This window comes from Ailuropoda melanoleuca, chromosome 19 (assembly GCF_002007445.2).
Source record: "Ailuropoda melanoleuca isolate Jingjing chromosome 19, ASM200744v2, whole genome shotgun sequence".
NCBI lineage: Eukaryota > Metazoa > Chordata > Mammalia > Carnivora > Ursidae > Ailuropoda > Ailuropoda melanoleuca.
The window spans coordinates 2,120,262-2,131,917 of record NC_048236.1 but is presented as its reverse complement, the minus strand read 5'-3'; the positions used below and the strand labels follow the sequence as shown (position 1 = coordinate 2,131,917).

At 42.6% G+C, this 11,656-nt stretch overlaps 1 protein-coding gene across 7 annotated transcripts in view; it reads left to right on the top strand.

Annotated features, from left to right (window-relative positions):
- ZNF318 (zinc finger protein 318) overlaps positions 1-11,656 on the top strand; it is a 96,803-nt gene that overhangs the window by 1,442 nt on the left and 83,705 nt on the right. For all 7 annotated transcript variants that reach the window (XR_004622089.1, XR_004622087.1, XR_004622086.1 and 4 more), the window contains exon 2: positions 8,230-8,280. Coding sequence is in view for 2 of the 7 variants with exons in the window: in XM_011218787.3 (XP_011217089.2) it covers positions 8,230-8,280 (51 nt within the window). In the remaining 5 variants the exon portion in view is untranslated. The remainder of the gene's footprint in view (positions 1-8,229; positions 8,281-11,656) is intronic.

Here is an 11,656-nt window from a genome sequence, read left to right as displayed (position 1 = left end):
GGAGGTCTGGACAAAAGGGATGCTCTACAAAACCATGAACATGAGTCTGTGTACGAAGCTTCATTAAACTTTACTGAGAAGTATTTCTCTGGAGAGAAAGAGGAAGACCAGAATGTTGTGCCAGAAACTACCTCTGAAGGCTATATGTTCCAAGTTCAGGACACACTCCTGGGACCTTTAACTTTTAGATTGTACAGCTGAGGCAGAAAGTTGTTTGTTGGGATGTCTGGGTGGCTCAGTCAGTTGGGCAGCTGCCTTCGGCTCTGGTCGTAATCCCAGGGTCCTGGGATTAAGTCCCACATCGGGGTCCTTGCTCAGAGAGGAGCCTGCTTCTCCCTCTGCCTGCTGCTCCCCCTGCTTGTGTGCTCTCTCTCTGACAAATAAATAAATAAAATATATTTTTTTAAAAGTTGTGGGTTTTTTTTAAAGATTTACTTATTTATTAGAGAGAGACAGCCAGCGAGAGGGGGAACACAAGCAGGGGGAGTGGGAGAGGAAGAAGCAGGCTCCCAGTGGAGGAGCCTGATGTGGGGTTCGATCCCAGAACGCCAGGATCACGCCCTGAGCCGAAGGCAGACACTTAATGACTGCGCCACCCAGGCGCCCCTAAAAAGTTGTTTTTAAACGTGTTTTGTTATTGTAGCACTTTTTATAACAAAACTATACTTGACTAGTTCCAAACTGTGCAAACTGTAGGATGCTCCTTCTCTCAGTGGGTTTCTTATTTCTTTGTGGAATCTCCTATCTTGCAGTGTCCTGTAAATAAAGATTAAATTAAAAAAAAAAAAGAAATGCAGATTTGTGGGGCACCTGGAGGGGCTCAGTTGGTTAAGTGTCAGATTCTTGATTTCTGCTCAGGTCATGACCTCAGGGTCCTGAAATCAAGGCCCGAGTTGGGCTGTGCACTGAGCATGGAGCCTGCTTAAGATTCTCTCGCTCCCCTTTACCACCCCCCACAGGCTCTCATGTGCTCGCACGCTCTCTCTCTCTCTCAAAAAAGAAAAAAGAAAGAAAAGAATAACAAAATGTAAATTTGCATTTCACAACTGCTAATAATCAATGGATCATTTAGGCAATGACCATCAATGGCTGCTGACTCACAAAAAGAGATACAACCAGATACTGTATGCCTCCTTGTGAAAAAGAAAATGTTCTTGTCAAAAAAATCTAGCTTGAATCTGATCAAGCCCCTATATCTAATTATCTACTGACAAGAAATACAGGAGACAATTCAGCAATACTGCAGGGCTATTTGCAAGTGAGCAGTTTGCAAGTTTGCAGTAGCCCCTGGGCACAAATACATCATCCTGTCCAGAGGCCTGAGCTAAAGGGTATTTCATTGCCTCTGTCCAAGCAGGATGGGGTGAAGTTAAGCATGGAGAGCTAAGCGCTGGAGGACAAGAGGTTCTCTTTAGAGAGACCACTTCTGAAAAGAGGGTAAGAGGGGCAGTTAATGCTTCTGTTAAAGATTACCCCTCCCGCGTCACCTTCTGCCCCAAAGCATGGTCAACTTGGTGCTCAGGCACACTGGGAGAGCCCGAGTCCCCGCTGCCCATCTGAAGGAGGTGGTGCGGGATGCTGGCCCCTCATTTGCACAACACTCTACTGCCCTAATTTTCAATAGGAAGTTTGGCAAAGGAGTCACACCTTTCTGTCTGATAATTTCTGTCACAAACAACCAAATAATTTACATTTTCCCAGGACATAAAGGAGGAAAGATCATTTGAAACAAATTATTTCTCTAGTCTGTATCATTTGGCCCCTTAGTTTCAGCCAGAAATTTCAGAGAAATTTTACACCATGGTTTCAGAACACTGGGGCTAAAGGTACAAATTTGTCATCTTTCACTTTGGGGAGTTGTTGGTAAGTGAAGCGACAGCCAGGTGTGAATATGAGGTGAAGAGGAAGAAGGAAATAATTGGTCACTAGACAATTCACAATCCATAGAGTGGAAGGATGGCCAAATTCTCCAAAATCTGGATGGCTGAAGGAAAATTCTACAACTTTGAAAACTGACTTCAGACTTATTAGATCCAGATCTGATGTGAACTGTCCACCTTAAAAATTAAACAACAAATGTCATGGAGCAGCAAATGAATGTGTTCAGGAATAGCAGAGGAAATGAACTTCAGGACACCCAAATGTTGGCGAACCATAGGCAAGTACAGAGAACAGAGGAGGAGAGTGACCTTTTATAGAGGAAAGGAGGAGGCTGGAAGGGGTGGTCTTGAATACAAATCCATTGGAGGAAAATGAGCATTGGAAGTGGCTGCAGGTGAGGGCAGCTTGCTATTGCTGGGCTGAGAGGAAATCTTCCTTCTTCCTACCGACCTATGCAAACTTCCATGAGTGGGGGTGCATGAGAGCCCCCCCCCTTTGTGGCTTCCCGATTCCATTTTTTTAAAGGTTTTATTTATTTATTTAACACAGAGAGAGAGCACAAGCAGAGGGAGCGGCGGGCAGAGGGAGAGGGAGAAGCAGACTCCCCACTGAGCAGGGAGCCTGACGGCTCGATCCCAGGACCCTGGGATCATGACCTGATCTGAAGGCAGACACTTAACGAATGAGCGACCCAGGCGCCTTTCCCTATTCCATTTTGAAGGAGGTTTCCTTTATTCATTTTCACAGAACTGGGCATGGGTGCCAGACACTCACAGAGATAGTGGGAGTGGGTGTGGCAGCTTCAGCCGAGAGCCTCGGCCTGGAGGGAAGGGAATGCAGTAGAGGTCCTTGCAAGGAATGAAGGAGAGCCCTCTCAGATGGTAGCTTCCCAAGGAAATAGGTCCTGTCTCAGATGGTAGCTTCCCAAGGAAATAGGTGCTGTCTCCCAGGGCCCCTCTTGGCTTACTTTCTCCTTTCTGCTTGCGCTTTGCTCCATAGTTATCAGCAAGGTGATTTACTGGAGAGTAAGAGGGCAAGTGTGGCTACTGCTGAACGTGGGCAAGTTTCTTGCCACACCCAGGTGTTCATCCCACCCACATCTTCTTTGCGCCAGGTCACCATTTGAGAGGTCACTTGAGTGGTGCTAGTCTGAAGGCCAGGAAGGGAATAGGAACTAGGGCTGCCCAAACCACCTGTCATCGGCTTCTCTTTCCCAAAGATGACCTTTCATACAAATGAACTCATACAATATGTGGCCTTTTGTGTCTGACTTCTTTCACTTCGTGTAATGTTTTTGAGGTTCACCAATGTTGTAGTATGTAGTATGTATGTATTAGCTTCTTTTATTTATTTTTTAAAAGATTTATTTGTTTATTATTTTAGAGGTGTGGGGAGAGAGAGAGTAGGGTTGGGAGGGAGAAGGAGAGGGGAGAGAATCTGGAGCAGACTCTGCACTGAGCATGGAGCCTGATGCGGGCTCGATCTCATGACCCTGAGATCATCACCTGAGCCAAACCAAGTGTTGGACACTTAACTAACTGAGCCACCCAGGTACCCCCATTCTTGTTTTTAAAAAACAGCCTTATTGGGGTGCGTGGGTGGCTCAGATGGTTAAGTGTCTGCCTTTGGCTCAGGTCATAATCTCCTTGTGCTGGGATCAAGCCCCATGTCAGGCTCCCAGCTCAGTGGGGAATCTGCTGCTTCTTCCGCTGCCTCTTCCCCTGCTTGTGCTCTCTGTCTGTCTCTCTCTCAAATGAATAAATAAAATATTTAACAACAACAACAAAAAACAGCCTTGAGAGAGAATTCACATCAACAATTCACTCAAAGTGTACCGCCTCAAGTGTACAATTCAATGGTTTTGACTATATTCACATTTTTTTTAAAGATTTTATTTATTTATTCGACAGAGATAGAGACAGCCAGCGAGAGGGGGAACACAAGCAGGGGCAGTAGGAGAGGAAGAAGCAGGCTCATAGCGGAAGAGCCTGATGTGGGGCTCGATCCCACAACGCCGGGATCACACCCTGAGCCAAAGGCAGATGCTTAACCGCTGTGCCACACAGGCGCCCCGACTATATTCACATTTATGTTCATCACCACAGTGGACTTGAGAACATTTTCATCATCTCAAAAAGAAATGCTGTACCCTTTAGCTATCTGTCGCCTCCTCTCCCCGCCCACCCCCCACCAGCCCTAATCTATCTGTGTCTATGGATTTACCTATTTTAGACTATCAGGCACCATATATGTGAACTTTTGTGACTGACTTGTTTACACCTAGTATAATGTTTTTAGTGCACGTGGAAGTTGTAACATGTATGAGTACTTCATTCCTTATTTCTGTTTATTGTGGTAAAATGCACATATCGTAGAATTTACCATTTTAAACATTTTAAGTGTACATACCGTTGAGTGGTATTAAGTATATTTACATTGTTGTCCAGCCATCGCCACTGTCTAGCTACACTACTTTTTCCATCTTCCCAAACTGAAACTCTATACCCATTACATGCTAGCTCTGCAATCCCCCTCTCTCCATCCCCTGGCAACCACTATTTTCTGTTTTGTTTCTATAAATTTGAATAGTCTGGGTATTTCATAGAAGTGGAATCATACAAATTTGTCTTTTTGTGACTGGCCTATTTCACTTAACATTTTTTTAACGTTGATTTCTAGATTGTTCATTGCAAGTCTATAAAAATATAATTTTTTAAAATATTGATCTGGGGCACCTGGCTGACTCAGTTGGAAGAACATGTGACTGTTGATCATGAGTTCTAGCCCCACTTTGGGTGTAGAGATTACTTAAGTAAGTAAGTAACTAAGTAAGTAAATAAGTAAATAAATAAGTAAATAAGTAAGTAAATAAATAAATAATCTTTAAAAAAATATTGGTCATGTATCCTACAATCTTGTTGAACTAGTTTATTAGTTGTAATAATCTCTAGTGGATTCCTTGGATTTCTTATTTATACAATCATGTCACCTGTAAATAGAGATGGTCTTCTTCCTTTCCAATTTGGATGCCTTTTATTTCTTTTCCTGCCATGGCTAGCGCCTCCAGTACAATGTTGAATAGAAGTGGTGAGAGCAGACATCCTCGTCTTGTTCCTGATCTTAGGGAGAAAGCATTCAGTCTTTCATGATTAAGTATGATGTTAGCTGTGCGGGTTTGATTTTTTTTTTTTAAATGCAGAGCTCGAACTCACAACCACAAGATCAAGACCTAAGCCAAAATCAAGAGTCAGACACTTGAGCAACTGAGCCACCCAGGCACCTCAGCTGTGTGTTTTTAATAGAAGACCTTTATCAGGTTGAGGAAGTTCCCTTATATTCCTAATTTGTTGAGTGTTTTTTGTCATGAAAGAGTGTTGGGTTTTGTCAAATTCTTCTTCTTTGTTAAGATGATCCTGTAATTTTTTTCTATTCTAGTAACAGAATGTGTTACATGAATTGATTTTCAGATGTTGAACCAAGCTGACATTGTCATTCTTTCCTTTTTATTCCTGAATGGTATTCCATTGTATGAATATACCACATTTTGTATACCCATTCATCCACTGAAGGAAATTTGGGTTGTTTCCAGTTTTGGCTATTATGAATAACACTGCTATAAACATTCATATAATAGTCCTTGTGTGGACGTAGGTTTTCATTTCTCTTGGGTAGATACTTTGTTGTGAAATTGCTAGATCTTATGGTAAATTTATGTCTATCCTTTTAAGAAACTGACAAACTATTTTCCAAAGTTGCTGTGCCGTTTTATATTCCCAGTGTCTGAGATTTCCTGTTTTTTCACATCCGGGCCAGCACTTTTAATTGTTTCTCTTTTTAATTTTAGCCATTCCAGTGGTGTAAAATGATATCTCGTTGTGGTTTCTTTTTTCTTCATTGTGGTTTTAATTTGCATTTCCCTGATGCTTAATGATGTTGAACATTTTTTCAACTGCTATTTTTTTTTTGTTTATATTTTATTTAGGGACTTCTGGGTGGCTCAGTTGGTTAAGTGGCTGCCTTCAGCTCAGATCATGAACCCAGGGTCTTGGTATTGAGCCCCGCATCGGGCTCCTTGCTCAGCAGGGAGCCTGCTTCTCCCTCTGCCTGCCGCTCCTCCTGCTTGTGCTCTCTCTCCCTCTCCCTGTCTCTGAAAAATAAATAAATAAAAGCTTTTAAAAATATATTTTATTTATTTATTTGAGGGAGAGAGAAAGAGAGCATGAGAGGGAGAAGACTCCCTGCTGAACTGGGAGCCCAATGTGGGGCTCGATCCCAGGATGCAAGATCATGACCTAGGCCAAAGGCAAGCACCTAGCCAACTGAGCCACTCAGGCACCCATCAACTGCTTATTTTCATGTGCTTTTTAGCCATGCATATATCTTCTTTGGTGAAATGTGTATTGAATTCTTTTGCCCATTTTTAAATTGTGTTGTTTTGACAAAATGTATGTTTTAATAGCAGTGTATGGTGACAGACGGCAGCTACACTTGTGGTCAGCATAGCATAACATATAGACTTGTGGAATCACTATGTTGAGTACTTGAGACTAATGTAACGTGTCAACCATGCTTCAATAATAATAATAAAAACAAAGAATGTACATAGTGGATATGGTATGGTAAAGTCAGTATAGCCACAGGAAGAGAGGAGAATGAGGCTTGAGAGGAAGATTTTTTTTTCTTAAGTAGACACCATGCCCATTGTGGGATTTTCGAGATCAAGAGTCACATGCTCTACTGACTGAGCCAGCCAGGTACCCCGAAAGGAAGAAAGTGATTATACTCCCATATCCTAGAGAGCAGTCACTGCACACTGTGCAGGGCCATATAGCAAGCGTCGGCATTGGTCGGGAGGTAGCTGGTGCACAGTTCATGACCCTTACTGGGCTTTCCATGGAAAAGACAAGGCAGGACCAACAGTTTAGGATTGACTAGTTGGAAATAATTTTGGTCAGATGTAAGCTATAGGGGTGGTCCCTAGTTACCTGGTACTGGGATCTGGAATCACTTAGGGCAAGGGAAATACAGTTGACTCTTGAGTAACATGGGGGTTCGGGGCACCAGCACACCCTGTCTCCCACCCTGTGTGCAGTCAAAACTCTGCATAAAACTTTTGATTCCCCAAAACTTTACTAATAGCATCCTGATGACTGGAAGCCTTACTGCTGACAGAAACAGGCAACTAACACGTATTTTGTATGTTATATATTTTATATACTGTATTCTTACAATAAAGTAAGCTCGAGAAAAGAAAATGTTATTGAGAGGGGTGCCTGGGTGGCTCAGTCATTAAGCGTCTGCCTTCGGCTCAGGGCGTGATCCTGGCGTTCTGGGATCGAGCCCCACATCAGGCTCCTCGCTGGGAACCTGCTTCTTCCTCTCCCACTCCCCCTGACTGTGTTCCCTCTCTCGCTGGCTGTTTCTCTCTCTGTCAAATAAATAAATAAAATCTTTAAAAAAAAAAAGAAAATGTTATTGAGAAAATATAAAACCGAGAAAGTGACTTTATAGTACTGTAGTATGTTTATTGAAAACAATCCATGTGTAAGTAGACCCGCACAGTTCAAACCCATGTTGTTCAAGGGCCACCTGTACTGGATTAATGTGTGAGAGTTAGATCAGAAGGTAGTTGGGAGTATAAACTCTGGATTGGTTGGTGTGCATATGAGAGGTGTGCTTTTAGGCTACTCTGGGAGGGGCAGTCTCTCACCAGCCACAAACGTTTTTTTAATGTCATAATGTCAAATATACACCAAAATGTCATAATATACAGAAATTTTAAAAAATATTTACATCATGTTTATCTTATGACATATTTTATTATTTATTTATTTATTTATTTAAAGATTTTATTTATTTATTTGACAGAGATAGAGACAGCCAGCGAGAGAGGGAATACAAGCAGGGGGAGTGGGAGAGGGAGAAGCAGGCTCATAGCGGAGGAGCCTGATGTGGGGCTCGATCCCATAACGCCAGGATCATGCCCTGAGCCGAAGGCAGGCGCTCAACCGCTGTGCCACCCAGGCGCCCCAATCTTATGACATATTTTAAATACTTTTTTTGGGTCAAAATCTCAGAGCTGTATATTTTTAACTCACTCAATGTACAGAAAGTGTCTGTCATATAAATGTAATGACAGAGTCCGTCCTCTGTCAAATACTTCGTCTTGCCATTGAAATAAACGGGTTAAGAATGCTGTGCAATAACAACAATATCTCATTCTGAAGCTTAGCGGCTGAATAGACTGAAAAGATAATGGCTTCTTGCCGTGAATTTATCCTTGAACGAGATAAAGTGACTTTATCTGCTGTATTTCTTACCAACATTCTGTTTGCTTTGTTCTCATAGGACCCTCCCTCAGGAGGAGCTTTGAGAGAGTCAGCAGAAGAGCGGAGGGTAGTAAGTGAAAATTTCCTTTATCCTTTCACCTGTTGATGGACGTTTGGGTTGTTTCATTTGTTTGACACTGCTTCCTAATCCACGGAGAAAATTAAGGCACTCACCACCACACCTACCACTGCAAGCATCTGTACCCTTACACTCTGTCTGCCCTCCTCCTGCTATAGCTGGATGGTCTCTGCTCCCAAGGCCAACTCCTTGACTTGGGTACTAGATCTCTTCTCCTCTCAACTGCTCAGGGATACCGCACCTGCCAGCATGTACCCCTCTGTCTTCAGTTGGTCCTGGGCCCATGATCTCCATTAACAAAAATATAAGGCTATGTGGTCTTTCACTGTCATTGTGCTCATTGTTCATGGTATTGTTGGAGAGACATAATTTATAGGCACAACAGGGCTTGTAAGAAACATACGAAAATGAAAAATTAAAGTATAAGGTAACAAATGATAATGTGCTAAGTTTCATGGCTTCTTTAATAATATAATAGAAGTTTAGAAGGTAAATAAGTGTGGTTTTTGGTGGTATAGAGAAACAGAGCGGAGGACAGCTTTTCGAAATGCTATATTTGTCAGAGTTCTCAGTCGCAAGCAATGGAAATAGATCCTGATTTTTTAAGTTAAGCTATAAATAGCTCACAGAATCACTGGGAAAGCTGGAGAATCAGGCTCAGAGCCTAACGGGTAAAGCCACAGCCAAAAATCACTCCATGAACACTGTCTGGTGAGGATACCACCGTCCACTAGATGTCACACCTCACACCTCTGACACCATTGGGCTGAGAACTGAGCTCCACAGGACTGCCAGGGAACCTGCCAGGAACAGCCTTCCATTGATTCTGCAGCTTTCCACGTAAGTCCAGAGCCAAGTCTACGATACCTGCATCTGATCAGCCCAGGCCAGGTCAGTGCCGGCTGCAGAGGGGCTGGGAAAGCACATACCTGACGTTTTCAACTTCTAGAGTGACAGGTGGGGTCTGCATAAAAGATTCATAAGGTGAGAAATTCTCAGATGCTGAGGAGCCTCCCTCCCCCACCCATCAAAAAAGGAATGTCTTCCTACCGTTGGTCAAACCTGGAGGGCAGGAAAAGGAAGGGAAATGGCTGGTCAAGAGATAGAAGTGGACTAGGATGGTGGGAATGATTCTTTTTTAAAAATTTTTTTATAAGATCTTATTTATTTGAGAGAGAGAGCGAGAGACCACACAAGCAGGGGGAGTGGCAGGTAGAAGAAGAAGCAGGGTCCCCGCTGAGCAGGGAGCCTGACGTGGGGCTCTATCCCAGGACCCTGGGACCACAACCCAAGCCAAAGGCAGACGCTTAACTGACTGAGCCACCCAGGCGCCCAGTGGGAATGATTCTTAAGAAGCCTGGGAGGAGTATGCATGGAAGGATATGTTACGGGACAAGTGCCTTGGAGAATTCTAGGGAGGGTTAGGAGTGCGCTTTGTATTTGGAAGACCTCACCAAGGGCAATTTCAGTGGAATGTCGAGGTCAAAGCCAATTACAGGGAATTGGGGAGAAAATGAGGATAAAGACAGGGAGGGATCAGGTATCAAAAAGATTGAGGGGCGCCTGGCTGGTTCAGTTGGTGGAGCGTGCGACTATTGATCTCGGGGTTGTGAGTTTGAGCCCCACATTGGGTGTAGAGATTACTTAAAAATAAAGTCTTAAAAATATATTGAAAATGTTTGCCTCTGTTAATCATCACAAAAGCACAATGTGGTTTTTTGTTTGTTTGTTTGAGATTATTTGAGAGCAAGCAAACACGAGAGAGATCACAGAGGAGAGGGAGAAGCTGACTTGCCACTGAGCAGAGAGCCCCATGTGGGGCTCGATCCCAGGAGCCTGAGACCATGACCCCAGCCCAGGGCAGACGCTTAACCTCCTGAGCCAGCCAGGCGCCCCCCACAATGTGTTTTGATTACTCACGAAGATCATCTTTCAGTGGTTTGTTTTGTTTTGGACACTTGTATTCCTCTTTTGTGAACTATTCATATATTTTGCTTTTTTTTCTACTGAGGTGTTTTTCTCCCAAGGAATTACAGGTGTTTTCATTGATTACAGGTGTTAACCCTTTACCCGTCATGTGTTGCAAACATTTATCCCCAGTTTGTCTTTGGACTCTGTTTATAGTGTCTTTTGCGATACGATTTTAAATTTTATGTTGTTAAGTATGTCTTTTCCTTTTTGCTTCAGAAAGTTGCTCTCATCCTAAAGTTATACCAATGTTTGCCATGATTTTCCTCTAATAATTTTATTATTTTATCTGGATCTTCTTTAATCCACATGGCCTGTCAGTTAAGTTAACACACGTGCAAGTGTATCTGGAGTAGAGTTGCTGGGTCATTGGTTCCCAAGTGTTCAAATTCATGGTGTCATGTTGTTTTGCCCAGTCATTAAGCCAAATAATACTCCCATTAGGGGTGGATGAGTATTTCATATATTTTCTGATACTGGCATTATGAGACTTCTTAATTTTTAAGAAACTGGTGGCTATACGTCATATCTCATATAATCTTTTAAAAATGCTTTTTGGTTTTGTTCATTTAGATGTAATTTACATACACATATGTATGCACAGATCTCAAATAAATTTGAGTAGTTATGACAAATACATAGTGTCATCACCCTAATCGAATTCTGGAATATTTTCATCACCCCAGAAAGTTCCCTCGTACCCCTTCCTAATCAATTCCTGGCCCCCACAGAGGCGACCAAAGTTCTGGTTTGTATCACAGTGGATTGATTTTGCTAGCTTCCACACTTTATATGAATACAGTGTGGATTCTTTTGTGTCTGGCTTCTTTTCTTTAACATCCTATTTTTGGGATTAGTCCATGCTATTGTGTGTATCAATAGTTTGTCCTTTTTATTTCTATGTAATATTTCACTGCAAAGATATATCCCAATTTGCTTATCCTTTCATCTGTTGATGGAAATTTGGGTTGTTTCCAGTTTTCCAGCAGAAGTTATTAATTTTAATAAGGTCCAATTTGTCTTTTTATTCTTTTATGGCTAGTGCCTTTTACATCATGTCTAAGAAATCTTTCTCTATCCTGAGACTATGAAGACATCCTGTATTGTATTAGTAGGCTAGGGCTGTGTCATCTTTCTTTCACTCACAATACTTCCGACATCAAATGTGAGTTTTTTTTCCATACCAAGCTTTTTCTGCCAACATCAACTGAGTGTCTTACAATTCAATTCATTTTTTTTAAAGATTTGATTTAGTTGTCAGAGAGAGAGCACACACAAGCAGGGGGAGTGGCACACAGTGGGAGAAGCAGCTTCCCCACTGACAAGGAGCCCGATGTGGGACTCGATCCCAGGACCCCAGAATCGTGACCTGAGCCAAAGGCAGAAGCTTAACCGACTG